We start from the raw sequence: 22,597 nt of genomic DNA, 5'->3' as shown, positions 1-22,597 counted from the left end.
CAGTTTTAAGGTAGAGTTTTGGTCCCATTTTGATTATGTCATAATCTCCCAGTCCTGTAACAGGCCGGCAACCTCTCCAGAGTATAACCGCCTTTTATTCCAACCCCTGAGACCCTAAACTGAATAAGTGGCTGAGATGCTGAGTGACGTGAGTCTTGAATTAAAGGAAAAAATGGTAAGGAATCGTGATTTATCACACGATCTCCATGGTGACGGTGAGTGTTTACCATGAGAAAGCAGAGACAGGGTTTCACTGTGGTGGTCCTGGGTTTTTGGACCTTCTATGGGTTTGTTATTCCTTTCATTTTCACGGGGGACAAAACAACCAGTTAATAGTTAACAAACCTTCTTTAGTGGAGGACACTGAGGCCTGAGCCCTTCATGGAGTGTAGCACACAGGTGAACCAGGGGGAGGACATGATATGAGGGGGCCATGGAGTCTAAGCAGTGAATGGCAGTATGCAACTTAAAAGTCCGCGTCTTACACACAGCACACTGTGTGGTCTGTGTGTACATCTCCCAAAGATGTAAACTAGGTGTCATGTAGTAACAGACTTAGCATAGTGGTCAGAGATGGATAGGTCAATACAGGGCACATCTGAAGTCCAGTGTGAGACCTCTTAGATGAGTGGAGTCTTTAATATGCTGCGTGATGCTGAAGCAGTCTAACAGTGACATAACTTCTGCAGTAAAGGGGCAGCTGTGAGAGTCAAAATGGATAAGGAGGCATGTGGAGGAGGACAAGCTGGGGCTTCTGGGGGTGGTAAACAGGGGTTAGAGTGGGCAGAAGAATCCGAAATGCTGTCGTGTGAAAAAGTGATTTCTGATTTTTCCCTGCGGTTTTTTTATGTCTAATATCTTTGCTTAGACAAAGATATTAAAGGAAATTTAAAGAAGTTCAGGCGCCTTCTTCCAGGCTCCTTAGACTACCATGAGCTGGATGACTGAGCACCTACACAGACTATAATCAGACCAGTCCTTTTGGTCACTTCAAATATCTTTATAGAGCTGTGACGTTATATTTGGCGCAGTGCCAGAGCCCTCTTGAAAAGGACATTTTTAATGTCAATGACAATTTTTACCCAGATAAATGGGTAAAAATCGGGAAAAAACCTTAAGTGCAGCGTCTATCATGTGCCAGGCAGGTTCAGTAAGAACAATAAATGACATCTCGAGGGTTTGCGCCCTCAGCACAACCTTTATCTTCTCATCCCCGTGATGCATTCACGGTGGTGCTGATATTTCAGCATCTCTGCAGCGCTATCGAGGAGGAGCGACGGGAAGAAACACGCGTGTGACAGATGGAGCAACATGTCAGAAAGAGAGGAAACCGAAAAACCTTACATGTGATGTACTGATTCGTTTTAGACTTTTAAATCACACGTTGGATCTGCGCATGATGTTTTGCTGAGCTGGCTTTTTGTTCGTGTTTTTCAAAGGTTGCATGGAAACAGCAGACAGGCTGGTTAGTCGGAGTACGGCGGGGTAAAGTTTGTAAAGAGCGCTTCTCAGCTTTGTCGCGATGACGTCTGCGCCTGTCAGAGGACATCAAGGAGCATGCTCAGTGTCACGAGCCCCAGCGGACAGAGAGATTTGATGACATCATCATCATCCAGGAGCGAGGTGATGGCAGAGATCCAGCAGAGCCGACAGGACATATTTCATGGTCGCCATGTCGGAGCACAAGCAGCTAGTTAGCAAGCTAGCCTCCGTGCCAGAGCCAGAGAGACGGGGAGCACCACCCTAAAGCCAGGCCGTGGAAGGCGGAGGCCAGGATGCTGGCAGATCGGGCTGCTCTCAGAAGAATGGTCCAGTGGAATGCAGCGGGGGTGACAAACAGCCGGACACAGCAGCAGGTGAGGACACTAGGCACGTAGCAGCACCCAAGATACTGTCTCCACGTCTTTAGGAGAATTTGTGGAAATACCACATATTCACTAGTTTGACAGGCAGGAAATACTATTTTTGTACCCCCCCAACCCCAAACTGCTGAAAGCTGGGAACCTGGCATACCTCGGCATGGTGTGCAATGTCTTCCAAAGAAAAGACACGACCCAATTCTTCTTATATTACCACAACATACTGTGGTGAGACAAGATCCTTTGTGAATAGCAGTGCTATATGCCTGTGTAGGTCATGGTAATCTAAGGAGCTTGGAAAGAAAAGCAACTGGACTTCTTTAAGGTTCTTGAAGATGTTTGAAGAAACTGGTGAAGAGTCCCAGGTGGCTCACAATACCAGTCATCTGCCACCTACAATCCAGTTTTGAGATCCCTTCCCAGGCACCTTAACAACCACTCACATCTTGCCAGTTGACCTCAACAGGTCAGGTGAATTGGTGAAGCAAGGTCTCACAATGGTTTCACCCGAAACCTCTGCTGATAATGACTCACACCCTTTTTCACACCTTGACTCATGTGATGAGACACATGATCAGCAGTGGGTCAACTCCCACTAGGGTTGGAATACCTGGGACTCTCTTAGAACCGAAGAAGCTTCTCGGATGAGAGGTGAAATGTTTTCAAGAAACTTAAAGAAGTCCAGATGCTTTTCTTTCCAAGCTTCTTAGCTCAACAGTGCTGTATATTTACTGGGTCAGCCCCGGGTCAGAGTAGAAGATAAAATGAGGCTAATTAGAAAGCAGGCGCACCTGGCTTTCCTTATCACCTGTGAGGGCTGTAAAACAGACCTGGCTCCACTGACCATTAGACAACTCTGTCTCTCTGTAGCTGGATGTCTTCAACAAGCCTTCAGGTTTATACATTAACTGCATATGTTCTGCTCTGTGATACACACAACACCCTCGTGTTTACAGCAGGATCAGAGTGGAGTTGAGCATACTTGTCTGAGCTGCTCGGGCTTTATGCAGCATCTCCATCAGATCCCCATTCACAACTCTGGGCAGGAACTCTCTAAGCTGCATGACTTCTGTGGTCAACTTCTCTAAATCTCTCTTCCTCACTCTGATAAAGCCACCCTGGAAGAAAAAAAGATAGAAAAAGACTGCATCCTTCTTTGCCACAGATTCACTAATTTAATTGTGCTTTTTTAGATTCTAAGTAATCCATAGACAGACAAGGAAACTATTAAATATGCACTCCAGACCAGGCAGAGTGTGATAAGGGCTCAGTGTAAACTGCTATTACAATGAAGCATGCCTGCAGGATGGCCTATAAATAAGCAATGGGGACAAATGAATAGAAAACACAGAAGGAAAGTCTTAGGTATGTGTTGGCCGACCATGTTCTGCAATATCAGCTTCATCACACTGATTCTCTGAGTTTTAAATCATCACCATCATTTAAGAGGTCTCTGCTGAGTTACTGATTTATCTTAATTAAGTTCAGACAGACTTTACAGTGTCTCCTTTATGAAGAAGCTGGCGACAGAACAGAGACACTTCCTGTAGTTTCTTCATTGAAATTATGCACAGCCCACATTTTTAGTTTTATAATATAATAAGTAAGTCTACAGTGTCATCTCAGGGTTTGAGCACACTGTCTAAAGATGGCTCGGTCACTCAGATAGTTGTATTTGAATTAAAACAAGGTTAAAGATTTAGCTGCTGGCTTGAAAAAGTCCCACTTTTATTAGCCAGGTACACGTTTTAACTCTGTACTTGTAGTAACCACTATCACAGATTCATCAAACACTGAGAGGCCCATCTTTTGTCTTTGGACTCCAGCCGGTCTGATGAGGACAAAGCTAAAGATGTCGTCTTTGTTCTCTTGATTAGCAGGAACAGCAGGCAGGTTCGTCCGTGCTTGATGACTGGATGTCTTACCTTTGCTTTTAGGCTCGTCTTTTTCCCGCCTGATAAGGCTGCCATGTTACTGCTGGTTGGTGAGTCTGCTTCTGTGGTCACAGAGACCAGCACTCAGTTTATTACACAGCCAGCAAAGCTAGCACGTTAGCTAAGAAATGTTTCTGAATCCACAGACAGAGGTTTGAGTTGTTTAGTGCCACATAACCAATGTTTTTGAATATATTGGACACATAAAGCTGCTCACCAGTGGTGTGAGTCAAAGGACTGAGGAGCTGTTCCTGGCCGCTTTTTAGCGCAGACCGTCCCAAACACACGGGATGTGGCTGTGAGGCGGGCTCCAGTCCGGGTTTTACGGCCTGCGAGAGAGCTGGGCTTTTCCTTTGTGTTTGAACCTCTTCAGTGTGCTCCGTGGGACCGGTGCGGTGGAGACAAGCACTTCCGTTTGCCCTCTCTCAGCTCACTCATGTCTGGGGGACTAGAACCCCGCTTCTCCGGGGATGACGTGTTTGTGAGCCGCTTCCCAGTGCACCGCGCCTGCCGGGATGGAGATGTTGGGGCTCTGGTCCTTCTGTTACAGCAGCTGTCAAACCACATCCATCTAACTGCCGAGGACTCCTTCTATGGATGGACTCCCATTCACTGGGCTGCTCACTATGGACAGGTTAGCATGCAATCACTGGGTATTCAATAGTGGTGTCCATGAAACACGAAAGAGGGTTAAAATAGGTGTGCACTTTTGCCTACTGCTGTGAACTGCAACCACACTGTGTGTGTATTATATGTTTAAACTTCAACATGGCGGCGGACAGCGCTCATAATCAAGCTAAAAGATTTTATCCTCTTTAATATTTCGCCGCACTCCTTTACTGTGTTTGATTGCCTCAAACAGTTATGTCTGAGTACCAGCGTACAACAAAGTTTTTTTTAAAGACAAAAAAAACCCTTACGTGTTTGGAGGTTTTCATTGGTTCATTAGGAGCCAATCGCTTTTTAGGCGCCAAAATCGGCTCAAAACAAACGTAACACCAGAGCCTGCGACAACGCAACAGTGAAGCCTCTGTTCTCTAAAAATATAAAAACTTGCTCTGTTTTTTTTTATTAGATGATTAATTACTTCTCGTACTATTCTGATCTTCTTCATTTTATATCATTGTCTTTACCAAAGCTCTGCTAGAAGCGTCTCTTCAGCCACCTTGAAATATCTCCAAGCACTTACTGGGCACATGTTTTAAGCAGTGTCTGAATGTACTTACACTTTTTGCTTATACGTCCCTGTAAGCGGACCTTAGGTGGGATTTTCAAATATGTCTAACAACCAAAGTCAGCTAAAGCCTGCTTTGAGAACAGTGGGGTCCACGCTGTACAATACTCGTGATATACAAGGAGAACTGTTGGAGATTTCTTACAATGAAAGTGCGTCAGTGTATAGCAGAGGTCTCTGAGATCTGCAGCAGTGACATGCATGAGCATTGCAGTGTGTCACTGTGAAGGTGATTCTTGTATTTGTTACTGGCATGTGGCACAGCTGGAGTGTGTGATGCACCTGGTGGAGATGGGCTGCGAGGTGAACAGGGTGACCAGTCGATTCAATCAGACTCCAACACACACTGCAGCATTCGGAGGACATCCTCGCTGCGTGGTGTGGCTCACTCAGGCTGGGGCTGACGTCAACAAGCAGGTCAGTGTGTGGAAACTCACCTAATGTGTAGTATTTAATGCTTAATGTGGTGCTGTTTGCATCTATGAGTGTTATCACTGAATATTTGAATCTAGGGACCTCTGGTTTTTGCATCTGCTGTACATAAAAGCTAGATGAAATTCATTTTATTGACAGTGTCTCCAGCGTTGTTCACACTAAATATGTACTTGTAGTAATGGTAAGGTTTTGGGACTGAACTTGTACTTGCAGTAAAGCTGAAAAGATAATTAGAAATGGATGCAGAGTTCACAGTGCCAGCAGTACTCATAAACCCGAGCTCTTCCATTAGTGGCCCAGGCGTGGACCGGCACAGGGCAGGAGCTTTGACTGCTGTTGGTCAGGGTTTCATTCTGTTGTTTCCTTTCCCTTTTATTTCAAAAGAGCAGTGCACAATAATCTTGAGCAATGTCATCACAGCTGCAGTGTAGTCTTGTGACTATGTGAACATTTTCATATTATGATATTGTCTCCTAGAGTTTGATTGGTCAGTAATATTAGTGTCATTTTTGCATGTCTATAATACAGTTGGCTTGTGCTATGCTAATAGCTTCATTCATATCTCATACCTTACAGTTTACGTTGTGTTTTCAGGACTTTGTTGGTGAGGCTCCCATTCATAAGGCAGCTCGGTCAGGCAGCTTGGAGTGTATCCAGGTCCTTTTGATAGCAGGCGCTAAACCGCAGTAAGTATCCTGCAGTCTTCGGTTTAGTAGTAATATCCAGTGTAAAGCACCACAAGAGCTCTGGCACACCGAGTGTGAACCACAGCAGCTGCTACACATCTAGTTTTGAGTCATGTAGGCCACACATGCTCAGCAGGTCTGGTCAGAATAACTACGGCTTTTATTTTTACTGTGAAATTTACTTTAGTGGGAAATCCTGCAGCTCAGTGCTGTGCTTCAGATATCCCGCCTGCAGGTGACTGTTCACAGTGAAACTCTTCAGAGGTAAACCCAGAGGAGGAGGAGGATGATGATGATGATGATGATGAAGTGGCATCAGCCAGCATAATTTCTGCTGACCTGTTTTTGTTTTCCTGATTAACAGGCTGCGTTTGGCGTTCTTTAGTGCTGCATGTTTCCTCATGCTAACAAAGGTCAGCTGCTGTGGTTCTGCTGTGTTTTCTGTTGTCCTGAAATCTTATTCTTAGTGTCTCATCAGCTGTTGGGAGGGAACAAGCCACAGTGGTTTACTGTTAACATCCTCGCAATCACGTTCCATTATCATTCAGCTCGGTTCAGAAGTGCCTATAACATGGAAGTAGCGTTTCTGTCATCACCAAGATGAAGATGTAGTGAAGTTCTGGTACAAACTTAAATAAAAACAGGTGACATGAAATAGTCTCAAGATCCTTGATTTAAAAAAAAAAAAGTAATTGTCCTTAACTTGTCCATAAGGAAGGGTTACAGCTTATAGTTTGAACAAAAAATCCATTCTGTGGCGGTGCAGTAAATAATGGCATCAGGTTCTATTAATAATTAACTTAGTGATAACATAATGATAAAGACCAGTTAAAATCTGTGCCAAAGCTTGCTTTATTGGACAAATCCAACTCATAAATGTTATTCATGACAGAACATGAAAAGTTTTACAAATCTTTGAACTGAGATAATCTATCATTTTAAGAAAAATACCAGCTGATTTTGGGTGTGATGGCAGCAACACCTCACAAAGAGTTGGGATGTTGGATTGGAACGATCAGAGGTACAAAGCAGAAACAGCTGGAGGAAGAATTTACAGTTAATCAGCTGGTAACAGGGGAGTGACACGTTCAAAGAGCAGAGTTCCTCAGAAGTAAAGATGGACAGACTCCATCAGTCTGCAGAAAACTGCAGCTACAAACTGGAACAGGTTCAGAATAATGTTCCTCACTGTGAACATGTCATTACGGACAGTAATGATGGAGCGCTTCCTGATTCACAGCTCTGCGTGTCATCCACACATGCAGGTTAAAGCTCCATTATGCAGAGAAGAAGCCAGATGTGGGGTGGGGTTGCATCAGTGCCTGTGGACGGCCTTTCCAGATATGCAGCTGGCACATCTGGAAAGGCTCCATCAGTGTGTGAAAGTACATACAGCTTTTAGAGCAAGAGGTGTTCCATCCAGATGTGTTTTCAGGGAAGCAGACGGCATCTACTCCAGCAGCATGGCTCATTGTAGGGGAGTCCTTCTGCGGAGCTGGCTGCCTGCAGTTCACCAACTGAGAACATCTAGTGTGTCATGAAAGCAAAAGTGCAGCAAAGCAGAGCCAGGACTGACAAGAACGGGACACCAGTCCTCTCCCAAACGTCCAGCAGCCGCTCTCCTCAGCTCACACGTGTTTACAGACTGTAGTTAAAAGAAGGCAGGAGACTGCACAGTGATACACATGGCCCTGTCCACCTTTGTTGCTGCCAGCACATTCATAATGACCTTACTGTTTCTCAGATGGTTCATTTTAGTTTAAAAAATGTTTTCTGTGAATCAAATCAGAGTTTATGACGTTCTGCATCGTACAAAGTGTCCCACTATTAAAACGTGTTTCAGTGGTCGTTCCCTCCAATCAGCTCATTTGAGTGCCATTTGCTTTAAAGAGTGATAGTAATGTTATTTGTGTGTGTTGTATTTTGTTCAGCAGCGCCTCAGGTAAAACCCTCTCGTATGTTTGTCATGATGCACAGTAGAGAAAAGTAGTGAGTGTAAAAGCAGAAAAGCTCATGTGTTTTTATGTCTGCATGTGGCACAGCAACAACAGTTGAAGAATACATGTAAATATGGAAATGCTGTGCTATAATATAAATGGAGACAGAGTTACACCATCTGAGATTCCATAATAAGAGGAAAACCCAAGAAAAGTGATCAAACTGTGGCCTTTGTCTTTGGTTTCTCTTGAAAACCACACTCATTTATCATTTAGACCTTAACCTACTGTTGTAATGAAAGCAGAAAGTTCTCAAGAGACTGTTAATAAAATTATAAAATATTTAATAAAAATGATAAAGTAGCTGGAGCAGTAAAGCAAGGAAAAATGTATCTCCGTTTATTGAGCAAAAATATTGAGAAAGACTTAGTCCATCGGTGTCAATACCTGTAGACCATTTTTAAAATTATTTTTTATTAAATATTTATTCTCAGAAATGTTCTGCTTTTATTGAGTTCTTTCGCCCGCCTTCCTTTTGATCTTTTTTCTGATGACCCACTGATGGGACATGATTCTTGACCAACACAGAGTGCCTACAGGGGGCGCTGTATTGAAGTCTGGCTGCTGTGAATGTTTTAAATGGATAGAGGAGTGGTACCTGTCAGCACCAGCAGAGTTTCTGATCTCACTCACTGAGCTCTGCAGTGTGTGATCCTGTCAGCTCGTCTGCTTTTCCTTCTCAGCTCACACTAGATGACCCTGAGCTTCCAGGCTGGACTACTGTAATTCATTATTATCAGGATGTCCTAAAAACTCCCTGAAAAGTCTTCAGTTAATCCAAAATGCTGCAGCAAGAGTCCTGACAGGGACTAGAAAGAGAGAGCAGATTTCTCCTGTATTGGCTTCCCTTCATTGGCTCCCTGTTAAATCCAAAATCCTGCTCCTCTATATAAATAAAACTGAACTGAAAATGAGAGCAACATCAACCTCTGCACTCACGTTATCGTGGTTACAACCTGACGCAGCGGCTCTCTGTGTGTTACACTCACTTTCTGGATTTGGTCTAACGCCGTAGGGTGCTTGACCCCACTTACTCAACCTCTTCTCTATATCTGCCTTACCAGCCGGTGAGAGAGAAGGAGCGGGGCTGAGGACGACTGAGGAGTAGTGACTGATTTCATTCTCATGCAAAGGTTTTTTTTTGATGATTTAAATAAATTTTATTAGGCCAGTTTCCAGGGAAACCATTAACTGTCTAATGACTTGAATGTCTTGTAGAAGATTGAAATAATACGACTACTTTACAGAATACTTGACAAAACTGATACAGATAGAAATGTTTCTGCTGTTATTAGCAACTGTAAACTGATTCATGCTTCCACTAACCTACCAAATAACCACTGAACACAGTATTATTACTGTATTTAATACTCACTTGAATGTCTTTGTAACTTTTCCCAAGAGAAATCAAAGCTTTGGAGACTCAAACGTGAGTACTCACATGAGCTTTTCTGCTAAAGGCACTGGTACACTCGTTGAAGAAGGACATTTTAACTGTTTTGAAATCAATATAAAGATATGTTTGTTTGTTTTTGCAAAATGTTATATATTATGTTAAAAAAACAAACAGCTGTGATCTTGATTTTCAAATTGTGCTAGCAGAAACAAACACCCTGCACGTTGTGATGTTTTTCAGCCTTTGAGTTTGAACTTGATTTTCTCAAGTTATCCCAGAAAGAGGGAGCAATCCAAATAGGCACTGCAGAATCTGCCACACGTGCATCTGCGAGCAGCTTGCAGTTGTGCCAATGAGTGCTCACTATCGCTTCCCACAGTTTCTGCAGCTGGCAAACTGGCGAGGTATTTCCTGCAGTGATTGGTTTCAATGCTAACAAAGCACTCACGATGACTGTCATGTTTAGGCATGCATGCTTCACTCTCACCTCACTGTTTACATACTGTGTGCTAATGGGACACGCCTCAGCCTCACTAATGATTGGAAGCTCAGTCTCAGGAGTACGTCAGAGTGCAGTGCAGTGCAGTGCTGTGCTGTGCTGTGCTGTGCTGTGCTGTGCTGTGCTGTGCAGTGCAGTGCAGTGCAGTGCAGTGCAGTGCAGTGCAGTGCAGTGCAGTGCTGTGCTGTGCTGTGCTGTGCTGTGCTGTGCTGTGCTGTGCTGTGCTGTGCTGTGCTGTGCTGTGCTGTGCTGTGCTGTGCTGTGCTGTGCTGTATGTTACAAAGACAACGGAGCAAATTAGACAGAAAAAAATAGATTTATGTCAAAATTCGCAGCAGGTAAACATACCAGTAAAATGAAATGTCTATTTTTGTAGGTTTTTAACCAAATTACATTTGCACTCACTGGCCACTTTATTAGGTACTCCAGAGGAAAAAAACCTTTGACTTTATCTCAGCATGTTTGAGAGATTATGTGGAAACCTCTGTGGATAATCAGAACTTGATCTGTGGTTTTCTACAAAGCACAGCTCATTTCCTAATGATGACTCACTTCAGAGTCTCTCCTTCTGTTCAGGCCTTTCAAACCCAAACCACCCCAGCATTACAGAACAAAAGCTTCAGCGCTGTGAGCTTACTTTAGAACATAATTAGAAGCTTAGAAATCACAAAAGCATGATCGTTGTCATGACAGCACAGATGTACTGTGTAGGATATAGGAGCATAATGTTGGCGATTCCTGTGTCCTGATTGGTCCTCCAGTTTCAACCTGATGTTGTTCTTTTTCATTTAGGACCATGCATATACCACATCTCAGACGGTTAGAATATTGTGAAAAAAACTCTGTTCTTCATCATTTCATCAAAAGCCTAAACTTTCATATCTTCTACACTCCATGTATCCATTCTCTTGTGTGTATCCGGCTCAGGGCCACGGGGGGCCGGAGTCTATCCCAGCTGTCGTAGGGTGAGAGGCTGAGTACAGCGTGGACAGGTTGCCAGGCTGTCTCAGGGCTGACAGAGACAGGTTCAACATTCACAGCTGTGATTGGTAACCTGACCAGGCATGCCTCTGGGCTGTGGGGGGAAGCCGGCACAGAGCTCAGTCTCTGTGGGAACAGTGAGTGCAAACCACTGCACCTCCATGCTGCCCTTACTGTGCATTCATTATATATACAGTCAAATAATGAGAAATCCTTCGTTAAGCTCATATTTGTCAAATTCCTTTGTTCCAGCAGTTGAAAATATTGACCCAGTAATGTCTGACAGATGTGGAAGACATGCTTTGTTGGAGGCTGAGAGCATGAAAGAGTTCCTGTATCTGTGGCAGCCGAGCCGAATGTTCAAAGTGGTGCAGATGCTGCTCAGCATCACCCATCAAAGTGGAAAAGTGCAGCGGAAGATCAGTCAGAAAAGTCCAGCTTCATTTATACATGCATTACGTGGCTGAGACTTCACGAATGCGGCGTGGCGTGGAGGTGTTACTGCTCTCCAGGTTGCTCTGATAGCCTTTCTGGGTTTTTGGTCGGCTGGTTCTTGTTTTCCTCTTCACATAATCTCTATAGGGCCCGGGTCAGGTGAGTCGGCTGCACATTCACTAGCTGGGCCCACGTCCTCATTTTATGTTTGACAGCGTTTTAGTAGGTAAAGGTGAACGCTTGGACATGAACTGAGCTGCGGTTTGGGGAAGGCCTCGAAGGGGACTGGCGACGGCTCCCGGGCCTGGCAGATCCCCATGCACTAAATAGAAGTGAAGAAGTTAAAGAATTGAGAACAAGGAGGGAGGGTGGGGCACGTAAACGAGAATGAACAGCTTGTAGAACTGGGGGGAAGGAGCGTGTTTGGAGGCGTGGTTCTGCTCCTGAAATTCCGATACATAATCTCCAAAAAAAGAAATGAGTGTCTTCACAAAGCTAATGAGCAGATAGAAGCATGAAGAGCTCCAACGTCTGCTGGTAGATGTCTGTGTTGACTTTGGAGTAGATAAAGACTGAGCAGCACCAGGAGATGACATGTGAGCAGGGGTCTCAAACTATTGACGTGAAGAAATATAATGCAACTTGGCATTGGAAATGTTTTCTTGTTTGTTGTTGTTTTTCTGTACTACTTGAACACTAATGTGAGATGGCAGTGGCCCACAGCTCATTTCAGTTTGAAAAGAAGACTTTGGACCGGTTCTTCTTCTCCTCCTGAGATGCGCTGCTCTGATGTTATCTCTGGTTCAGTGGAGGCTTGATCTGACATTAGCCTCAGTCCACTCCTGTGAAGCTCTCCCAGGTTCTTGAAATGACTTTTCTTGACACTGATTTGGAGGCTGAGGTCATGTCTGCTGCACCTTTTCCTGCCGTGCTTTTCCCTTCTGGTCCACTTCCATGGATATGCTCCAGTACGGCATGCTGTGAGCAGCCTTCTGTGGCTGCTTATGGATCCTTATCTGGTCAAACGTGACGTCAGCAGTCAGACGATGTACGTCCTTGATACTGTCTGAACAGTAACTTCCTCAAACTCGACATGAAATATTCTAATAATCTGAGATGCTGGAGTGCTAATTTTATGATCCACCATCAGCATCAAAATGAAAACAAACAGGTTGAAATATTTCATTTTGCATGAAATGAATGTAGAATGTATGAAAGTTTTACTTTTATAATTAACAATACAAAAAAGAACTTTATTGATAATATCCAGATTGTATTATTGGTGCAGTATTATATCCAGTTTTGGGAGACATTTCATTTTATGCACACGACTTTCACATCTCTGTGTGATAGACAGGAAAATAAATATTTGGTGTATGAACTGTTTGAAACACAGACTGTAGTCTTTAGCTGTGATCGCGGTCCTGCTGTGTGTGAGGAGTGAGTGGGCAGGTTAGTCACAGCACGTGTTGCAGGGTGAGACCATCAAGACTCGGACTGGTTTTCTTTGATCATGATGGTTTCTCCTTGCAACATTAGAGCTCTGATTGTTTGAGGTGCTGTTACACAGGACGCACTTTGTCTGACTTCATTCTTATTGTTTAGTTTAAAGAATGCAAGCGGGCAGACGGCAGCAGACCTGGCCCACGCTCAAGGCTTCCACGACTGTTTCTGCTTCATCTCCAACGCCCAGAAGCACCTGCACCAGCGTAACGTGCCCGAGGGGAACATAGTGCAGAATGGAGGCGGTGCCCCCTGTGGTCTGGGCGCGCTCAGCAGAAAGAGGCAGCTAGCAGCCCTGGATGCGGGCCACCTGAAAAAAGCCAAAAGGGCTGATGGTAAGAAATGTTTACCTGTTAGGCGTGTGCACAGTGTTTGCTTGTTTGCTCTTCTCATCGTGGTGTGCTGCAGGTATGCTGGTGCAGAGCAGCGCGCTCGAGGAGCTGGAAGCCATGAGCCTGGAGCTCAGCACAGGTGGGTTTGCTCTGCGTGGCGAAGCAGCAAATGGCTACAATAATATCACATAATCTACCTCTGATCCCATTTTCTCTGCTGCTGTGTGTTTAAAAGCAGATTTCAACAACGGGCATCTTCACACTGCGCCTCATCCTCCACTCTCTCCAAACGCTCGCTCTCCGCCACGTTGTCGGCGGGCTTCAGCTGAGATGTGCGGCTCGCTGCACCTGAGCGGCAGCCCGGGCGGCTGCGTCTCCAACTGGCCCGCGTGCCTGGGGCCAACAGGGGTGGACTGTGGGGATTTCTTGCATTATGGACACTACCATGGTTTTGGCGACACGGCCGAGGAGCTGAGTGACAGCAGCTGCATCCGGGCGGAGCATCCATCCAAGCAGGCTGTGGACGGCACCATCCACCTATACCACGGCTCATAAACCCGGAGGGTTAGTCTGCAGACAGATGTGCTTCCACTAAACTTTAAAGGATTACTCAGGCGATGAGAAGTAATCCTTCTGTGCCTACAGCCCACACCCAGGACGTGTTAGGCTCAGACTGACTCGGAGCGCTGTCCTGTGGCTCATTCAGCAGGTGAAGCTGGGTTGTGAAAAAGCTGCTTCCAAAAATAATCTTCAGGGATTTCTGTGACATCACACTGTAGGGCAACACTATACTCATAACTAGAGTTAACTTTGTTCTCTTCTTGGTTTAATCAGCCAGCATCTCTGCAGTCCTGTCCTCACAGTGGCCTTTCAACCATGTACAGCTGGTGGGAATATTTCACTTGTCTTTGTGCTAAGCGAGGTTAAAAATGGTTCAGACCATTAGTAGTAGGGTAGTACGGTGCTGTTTTCACAGCAGATGCCTGTGTGGGTGTGGAACTCGTCCCGTCTGCTGGGACCTTCATTAACCGTGGTGTTTACGGCTCGGGCTCAGCTCCTGACCTCCTGCTCACCATGTTACCTCAGGAGTGTCGCTGCTTTGCTGTGCTGCTGAGAGCTGCGCGTGTGTGTGTCGTTGAACTGCACTGAGGCTGAAAACTGTTTTAGAGATCTCACTGTAATTTCATGAGGCTTAAACCATTTCTTGTGTTTTGTACGACGGTTGTAGAGGCGCCGTCTGTTTTTCAGAACACGGTGTGTCACACACGACCTTACACTGACCTGCATTTGTACTCAATAAAACCTGTTTTACACACATTCTTATAAAACATAGTATTTGTACATGTTTTGATTTTTATCACACTTTTCAAATACATTAAAGTACAGATGAAACATGTTTGGTGAGTTTAAATGTCAGAGAGGGCAGACTGTTTTCTACAAGGTGACATCAGGCCGCCTGACCAGAAACCTAAAGACTGCCTGAACTCAGAGATGACATCACTACGTGGGACAGAGCGTCACTGTGATACCAGCCTGTGCTCTAGCTCTGTGTATAAAGAGCTGTGCTCCACATTCGTCGATGACACCGTGCACTCAGACTGTTGTGGCTGTTGGATTTATTTTGCCCGTCTGTACATTTATATTAACCCCAGAGATAATGCACCACCTCCACAGCCTCTGAGATCATCTCAATAATTTCCCTTCTTTCTCCTTAGACTGCACTTTGGGTTCATGCTGATCATTTTCTGCTTTCTTGTGCAAATTCACTAACCTGAGGAGTTTGAGTATCCCGGCCTGCCAGAATGAAGGATCATTTTTGGTGTATGTTCAGTGATTTGGACTGCACTCTTCATGCAGCACTGTCTGACTTGCTAGAAAGTTGTAAATCTCCACGAGCAGCAGAACAAAGCAGTGTGCTGTCCATGAAGACATTCATAAAAACAGCTTTATTACAAATCTTAAACAACACTTTACAGAACAGTTCATCAACAAGGCCCAAACATGGATGAATACAAAGACCAGCACGGTCACCTCCTCAGGTCCAGCTTAATAGTCTTCTGCAGACTGGCTATGCTAGCATCCAAAGCTGCCAGGCCGTCTCTGAACGCTGCTTCGTCTCTGGTGTCAAAGGTCAAATCAGACCACACAGACTCTGTTTCACTCTGGGACAGCGTGGAGTTAAACAGCTGCCTGCGAGCGTCCTCTGGCCGCAGGGCTTCACCTGGACCAGCGGACCGCTCACGATTAGACTCGTGCCGAGTGCCTGCAGGATCTTCTCTCCTCTGGGCTGTGATGTCTAGATGTGATGCTGAGTCTGAATCTCTCTCTGCAGCCACACACTGCACAGGCGCTATCTGGCTAAGAGACTTCAGGTATTGGGCGATATGGTCAGTAGGGGGCGCTGGCGGATCCCGTCTGTGCTGGTGTTGGCTTGTCTCTGACACAGAGCTGTCAACAACACCAGGGTAATCTGCTGAGAGGAGACTGAAACAGAAGAAGACATGAGTGAGGAACAGTTCTGAATCATGTGTTACACTTTTGTGTATTAACGGCATTGTTAAAGCAGCTGTAATGCTCTCATTCTGGGGGGTGACTCCCACCCACACACAGGCCCACCTTTTAAAGTGTTCCATCTCCTTCAGCCTTTGCTGTGCCAGCGAGGCCAGCTTACTCTTCTCCCGCTCACTGTCCAGTAGCCTACTCTTACTGGCCTCCAGCTCTGCAGAAACACACACACACACTTACTTCAAGGCTTTTTCTTTGTAAGGAAACACTGCAGACACCATAAGAAATAATGCAATAATACTTGGCTTGATATTGTTCATGGCAGTGTCTTTCACTTTGATAATGGAGGTGATTTCATCACAAAGAGCCCACAGCTCAGATCATCAGCAGGACTCACTGCTGAGTGTGAGTTCAGCGAGTGCGTACCCATCTTAACGAGTGCAGTTTCAGCCTCTCGGTCTCTCAGCTGGCTCTGTGTGTCCTGCAGGGTTTTCCGTAGGTCCGTCAGGTCATCTTGGAGTTCCTGCAGCCTGGACTGAGCAGCAGTGAGCTCTTCCTGAAGTCTCTGCCCTGTGGAGACCATTTCAATTACTCCCCAGTCTCATCACCTGATATTCAGTTAAAGCTTTTTACCCTGACTGACCACACCAAACCCAAACTGAACCCAACGGTAAAATCACAGTGTGTCTGTTGTCTGATTGTTGAAGTTCTCTGTATTATCGTGGGGTCTTTACCTTACAGCGTGAAGCAGCTCAAGCTGACTGTGTTATTTAAATACAAATGAAATAAATACACAACTATTTATGACTGTGACACAATTTACAGTTACAGAGTATCGCCTGGTTCTGATGTCTCTCCGTCTCTGGCTGCTGGTCCAGGTTCCTCACACACCTAGGACACACACACACACACACACGTGTTACACCAAAAAAGTCAGTCCAGTGAAGTGAAAGATGTAGTGTGTCTCACCTGTGCAGGTCTGGCACACTCTGGGTGTTTGAAGCACTATTATTCATCTGTGCTGTGGACACAGTCTGCTCCAGATGACTGAGTAGGCTCTCTGCTACACTGCCTGACACACACACACACACACAGTGTGACATCTCTAACATCATCAGCACATGTGACACAGAGGCTCACGTCCTGTGTGTGACTACAGCAGATTCCCCACGTCAGCAGAACTTTGCTGAGCTCCTTTACAGGTACAAACATCCCACATCAGTGACATGCAGCTTAATGTTAGATGCATTCAGATATCACAGAGGTTGTGCTTGTGTGAGTGATGTCTGGCAGGGTCCTGGGGTGAGGCTCTGAATTTAGGCAGAGACACCAGGCAGCGAACCATCTACATGTGAGCTATCAAAGACTATTTAAAGATGCACACAGTCACTTTACCTTGTCCAGCAATCAGAGCCTTGAGTTGTGCGAATAGATGCTGAAGCTTGTGAGCTTTTGTTTGTGCCTCAGTGTTGCTCTCCTCAGCCCGTCCAGGCTCCAGCTGTAAGTGTGCCATCTTCATACTGCAGCTGTCTCCATGTGCATGCGTGAGAGTGTGTGTGCTGGGGCTCTGGGTGTTCGTGTCTCTCACAGGAACAAACTCTTGTGCTTCATCACACGTAGTGCGAGGCGTTTCAGAGTCAGGCCGGCAGGCAGTCTGATGGCTCGAGAGAGAGGAGGACTGACGCACAGACAGAAGGACGGGCGCCTCGTGCTGGGGTGGACTGACAGTGTGAGGAAGAAGCCGAGGTGTTTGGTCGTGTGCTGAAAGTAAGTGAGACTGCAGCTGGGTGGGACGTTGTTTCTGAGGTGGATGTAGCTTCACTCCTGAATGTGGTGCAGGACGGGCAGACGGGTGTCCTCGTGGAGTTCTGCTATCTGATCCGTGCTGGCCTGACACGCTCTTCTGGCCTGGAAGATGGAGGAATGATTAACATTAGACTTTCTACACGTGTTTTCTCACATATTTATAAAGCTGCATCTGCAATCCTGCCTGATGTGTGCATCAGCAAATGAGTTTGTTGATGCTAACGTACTGCCCTTTAAAAACTTTTCAAGTCAGTTCATTCTTGATTGTTAGTGACTGATTAAAAGAATGAGCTTCCTCCAAAGGGTGGCCGGGCTCTCCTCTAGTGTTAGAGTGGGAATTTCAGTCGTTCAGGAGGGACTTGCAGTGGAACTGCTACAGTTCCACATCAAAGGGAGGAACCTGAGGTGGTTCGGCCTCTAATTATGATGCCTCCTGGGTATTTGGGCATGTCCTACGAGAAGGCGGCCCTGGCACATCACACACTGGAAAGACGAAATGTCTTAGTGTTCCCCCAGATGAGCTGCAGGAGGTGGCTGGGGAGAGGGACGTCGGGGGTCCGTTCTTAGTCTCTGCCCCATATGACCAACAGAACATGGATGGTTCAGCTCTACTTTTGAGAGGCTCCTAGAGGCGGCTCTAGGCAACTGTTGCTAAGTTATAAACCTTGAATCCATTTTCCAGAACAAATGAACAAAAATCCTAAAAGCTTTTGGACACCATCAATGTAATCCTGTCCTCTGCAGTTTATAGTCCCACAGTGGAATTAACACTAGACCTTTATGTCATTTTGTTCTCAGCGACTGTCTTGTAAGAGTGTGCAGTAAAGCAAACCTCAAACACACCCACCTGCCTTTGGAGGCCCTTTCTTCAAGCTCTTTTTCCCCATTGATGTGGATAGCCTTGGTTTGACTGCTGCACTGCTTACTGTTCTGTGAAGCCTCGGAGACACTTACACACACACAGAGTACTATTATGTTGCATTCAACCAGTAAGTGTTTGACAGATCTAACAAAAAACAGAAAATCCTCAGTGTAACCACAAAGGAGTAGGTTGATACCTTAGATCGAGCGTTTTTACTGTTACTTGTAACAAACTGAGCTAATCTACAGCATTAGGAAGCTCCTCTGACCTGCCTTATCAGCCTGAAGGATCCCACTGAGCAGGGCAGCACAGCGGTCCAGACCCTTGTGCAGACTGATGACCTGGGGGCAGACACGTCCAGTTTATTGTAGCAGACATGCGTTCAGACACCGTGCCGATGATGCGGTAGTGTGGGTTAGTGGTTTGTGTCTGTCAAGCCTTCTGACTTTGTGGGAATGCTAGATTTCCTCTGTTCACCTTCCCATGTTTGCTACCCTGAGATGGCTGTGTTGTGGCAAAGACTTGGTAAGCTACAACTTGGTCATGCCTGTATGTGATACCTGTCCTAGATGACACTATTAATGTTTAGTACTGCTACACAAGCAAGTGAATAAAACCTGAGAACTCATAATAAAAATGTTAGCTTCACATGTCGCCACACGTGGTCTGCATTCTGCATATACATAATGTAGGCGGACCGTGAACGGTCTGCCTTCATCACCTGGTCCTCGGAGTCGGTGGAGTACAGAGAGTAGGCCGGCTCAGGGCAGGGTGCTGTTCCTGGATTTAAGGTGGCTCTAAAAACAACAGTGAGGAGAGCGCTAACAGGCACACGTACACATGTAGACACAGAAAATGCTAAATGAAGGCTGGTGTACTCACAGACCCCCTCTGACTGCTCCCGTCAGCCTTCCTGACGTCACCACCTGCCAGTCACAGTAACCACGGGTGAACGCCCCTCATGTTTGTGCGTGTGAAGCCTCACACCTGTCTCTGACAGTGGAAGCTCTGACTGCGTGTTCATTCAGTCCTACCTTGCGCTGAGCTCTTCCTCTCATGGTCTCCGCCAGCCTGAGCCCTGCAGCTGTTACTCGGAGGATTCAAACACTCATTCCTGCGTGCTGCAAGTTCTCACCGGCTCATTTAGAGCTTCCGGTTCAGAGCGAGTTTGAAAAGGAAAACATTACAACCGTCCAATCAAATTGCTCCCTTCACAAACGACAGGCTCAACTGTCCCGCCCCGGAGGTCCCGGATGAAGGCGGCTGCAGCAGGGCTGCCGTTTTTTGTTTTAACAAAAACTTGGCGCAGTACAGGCTGGCAAATCCTTCAGACTCAGCGCTACAAACACACACGAGCAGAAAGAAAAGGACCAACAGTATATGGTGACAATAATCAAATTAGATATATTGAAATAATAATTCCAAAAAGTAAATTACAAAACAAAATTAGATGAAATGTGCGGTTGGGTTAACATTTTTTGGACCCTTTTATGAATTTCAAGGAACGACGTAATAAACCAATTCTGTGAAAGCAGGGCGAGTTTTTAAATAGCGGCATTTGTGTATAAAAAATTGACCATAGATTATTCTAACATTTAATTTAAAGGTCAATATTCTGTTTTTGCTGTGAAACAACCAATCAATACAGTGTCTTTAGATTGTGAAGCTTTGAAGCCAAACAATAGTGTAGCTACATCTTCGTTACAGAAAGAGCCGCCATTAGGGTCCAAGTTAAATCCATGCCTCAGGAACTCTCCAGATGGTTAAACACCATCAATCATTTCATTAATGACTTGTCTAGATTGGAGGTGAGGAGCTAAAGATCTGTTAGCTAAGAATGAATGCAGTTCTCGGATAAATAATGTTCTTATTGTAATATTGGACAACTTTCTATCATTAACAGAAAGTCCATTAAGCGGAAGTTCAGGAAACTTTGGACTACTATAGTTATGATGCAGATTTTAAGAGGTTGACATAACAGGTTCTGGAATTGCTTTAATAACTTTCTGATATTGTTCCTTGATATCTAAATTAAATTTGGAGCTGAAGGGTTCATAAGGCATCAGATTACCAGAATAACCAAATGTTATTCCAGCTTAAGATACATTTACTGTTTTCCAAGTCTAATGGAAGCGTGGTGGTGGTTAGTGCTGCATCATCATCAGCCATTGTTGTTTCACTTACAAAACGCAGAAGCTCATTCGCACATGTGGGCAGATGTTTGCTTTCATCATGAATGAATGTTATTTTAGGAGCTGCTTGAAAACCTATGGCTGCAACTTTGCTGCTCCTAGTAGCAAAAGCCTTCACAAATGCCTCTTCATCCTTTCTCCAAGTGTGTCTGTCAGCTCCTTATCTCAAAACAAAGGAAAACCACCGTTAACCTGGTGACTCGAAAATAGTTAAGGAAGCTTGAGCTAAATGATGACTAATGTATTTATAAAAACACAGAGGTTCTGTCTTTGCTTTGGTTGTCAGTTGTAAGCTTTCATACATCTGTGTGCGTGCCACATAAAAAGACAAATTCAGTTTTACTGTAGTGTCCTGGATTGGGTCATGGACATGTGAATTTCTGCTTACTTTCGACACACTGGAGAAATTCCCAAAATTTTACAACCATCATATCCTCCATAACGCTTCATTCATGAAATAAAAGTATAATCATCTTTGTTTGTGAAACATTATTGAAAAGTGTTGTCATCCAGAATGTGCTGTAGGGCAACAGCTTCAGCCTAGAAATGTTCAGTTATTCGTTTGTGTTCTAACCTTTCAAGTTTTTTGTTTCCAGCACTCGTATGTATGACCATTTCTTGGTAAGAAAATGGACTGAAATTAAAATCACCATAATGATCTTTAAATTCCACTCAAATAAAGTTGTAGTGAAAGTTGGGCACATATCCCTGCTTGGCTGTGATGATCTGTAAACATTAAAATCAGACACATTAATGATGTCCGTGTGAATCAAACAAACACCACAGGAATTATGTTCATACTCACTGCAGTCACAGAATCAAACTGGTCATCGAGCTTACAGTTTCAATAAGTTTCCATTCAGCATACTCACCATTTCCATTTTTCAGATGTACCTTGTACGAATCAGAAAGTAAATATCTCTGCACTGCAATATAAAATGTTTTCCTGTGCAGGTTTCTGAAGATTGCTGTGCTTCAGACCAGTGAGACCTTCCCAATAAGGCCATCTTGTGCTAGTTTTGCTCTTAAATCTCCTCTCGGTATGCGTAACGTTGATGCTGAAGACAAGGGCGAGCACACAACATCTTTTGTATTGTGTTTGCAGGTCTTGTTTTTGCTACACAAAACATGAGCGTGGAGCATGATCTTGAGGAACTGATGGAAGAGGAACCTGAAATGCAAACACAGATACATCCCTAAGGTTTACTGTTACCCTTTCATGGAACGTGTAGACTCAGACTACTATTATACTATTGTCTACCCATTACACAGAGCACTGAACCATTTTTATCGTGTAGATTAGCACTTCACTCATCATGTGTCAAATCAAAATGTTAATGTCTTAAATACTGATAATTAAAGGAGACATTACACCACAAAACTTGGCCGTGGCCAGAGCGGGTTTGTCTACTAAGTGGAAAGTTGGCGATTTGATCCGCGGGTGCTGTAATCTACAGCTCCCAATGGGTTTATCTGACTGTGACTGTGTGTGAATGTTGGACAGAAAAAGCACTTGCATTAATGTGTTTACTGTGAATGGGTAACTGAGATCTGTTGTACAAAGTGCTTTGAGCACTCAGAGTAGAAAAGGCCTGCAGCTAGGTCCATGTATATTTGGACACTGACAAGTTTTGTTTACTGAAACATATTCCACTTATAGTTATATCATGGACATGATGTGCAGACTCAGCTTTAATTTAGGGTGTCCACGTTCGAATTGAATGAAGCATTTAGGAGATTCTTCGTCTTACCCTCTTTTTAAAGGGAACAAAGGTAATTGGACAAGGGACTCGAAGGCTCATAGGCAGGTATGGACAATTCCTTCGTTATGTTGTTATCAATTAAATGGCCTGGAGATGATTTAAGGTGTAGTGTTTGCATTTGGAAATTTTACTGTAAACAGGCAACATGTGGTCAAACAGAACTGAACAGAACAGCCAA

At 44.8% G+C, this 22,597-nt stretch overlaps 2 protein-coding genes across 5 annotated transcripts; one reads left to right on the top strand and one right to left on the bottom strand.

The window, feature by feature from the left end:
- Positions 1 to 1,413: 1,413 nt before the first annotated feature.
- On the top strand, positions 1,414 to 14,608 carry LOC134620157 (ankyrin repeat domain-containing protein 10-like). Of its 3 annotated transcripts, none has more exons than XM_063466151.1 (7): positions 1,414 to 1,856; positions 4,167 to 4,427; positions 5,292 to 5,444; positions 6,057 to 6,148; positions 13,062 to 13,294; positions 13,368 to 13,430; positions 13,530 to 14,608. In XM_063466151.1, exons 1-7 carry the CDS (start codon positions 1,776 to 1,778, stop codon positions 13,844 to 13,846), a joined length of 1,200 nt encoding a protein of 399 aa, XP_063322221.1. In that variant the 5' UTR covers positions 1,414 to 1,775; the 3' UTR covers positions 13,847 to 14,608. The 3 variants fall into 3 exon arrangements, with proteins under 3 accessions (XP_063322221.1, XP_063322222.1, XP_063322223.1); XM_063466152.1 differs by having other exon boundaries at positions 1,759 to 1,856; positions 3,797 to 4,427; XM_063466153.1 differs by having other exon boundaries at positions 1,762 to 1,856; positions 4,060 to 4,427.
- A 610-nt stretch (positions 14,609 to 15,218) lies between these two features.
- ccdc14 (coiled-coil domain containing 14) lies at positions 15,219 to 19,614 on the bottom strand. Of its 2 annotated transcripts, none has more exons than XM_063466149.1 (11): positions 19,499 to 19,614; positions 19,347 to 19,390; positions 19,186 to 19,261; positions 18,733 to 18,805; positions 18,450 to 18,551; positions 17,192 to 17,704; positions 16,766 to 16,868; positions 16,620 to 16,687; positions 16,223 to 16,366; positions 15,908 to 16,010; positions 15,219 to 15,775 (listed from the first exon to the last, which is right to left on the bottom strand). In XM_063466149.1, exons 1-11 carry the CDS (start codon positions 19,520 to 19,522, stop codon positions 15,319 to 15,321), a joined length of 1,707 nt encoding a protein of 568 aa, XP_063322219.1. In that variant the 5' UTR covers positions 19,523 to 19,614; the 3' UTR covers positions 15,219 to 15,318. The 2 variants fall into 2 exon arrangements, with proteins under 2 accessions (XP_063322219.1, XP_063322220.1); XM_063466150.1 differs by having other exon boundaries at positions 16,626 to 16,687.
- Positions 19,615 to 22,597: the final 2,983 nt, after the last annotated feature.

The sequence above is a fragment of the Pelmatolapia mariae genome, linkage group LG23, assembly GCF_036321145.2.
Source record: "Pelmatolapia mariae isolate MD_Pm_ZW linkage group LG23, Pm_UMD_F_2, whole genome shotgun sequence".
Classification (NCBI taxonomy): domain Eukaryota; kingdom Metazoa; phylum Chordata; class Actinopteri; order Cichliformes; family Cichlidae; genus Pelmatolapia; species Pelmatolapia mariae.
This window is presented reverse-complemented; position numbering and strand designations above follow the sequence as displayed.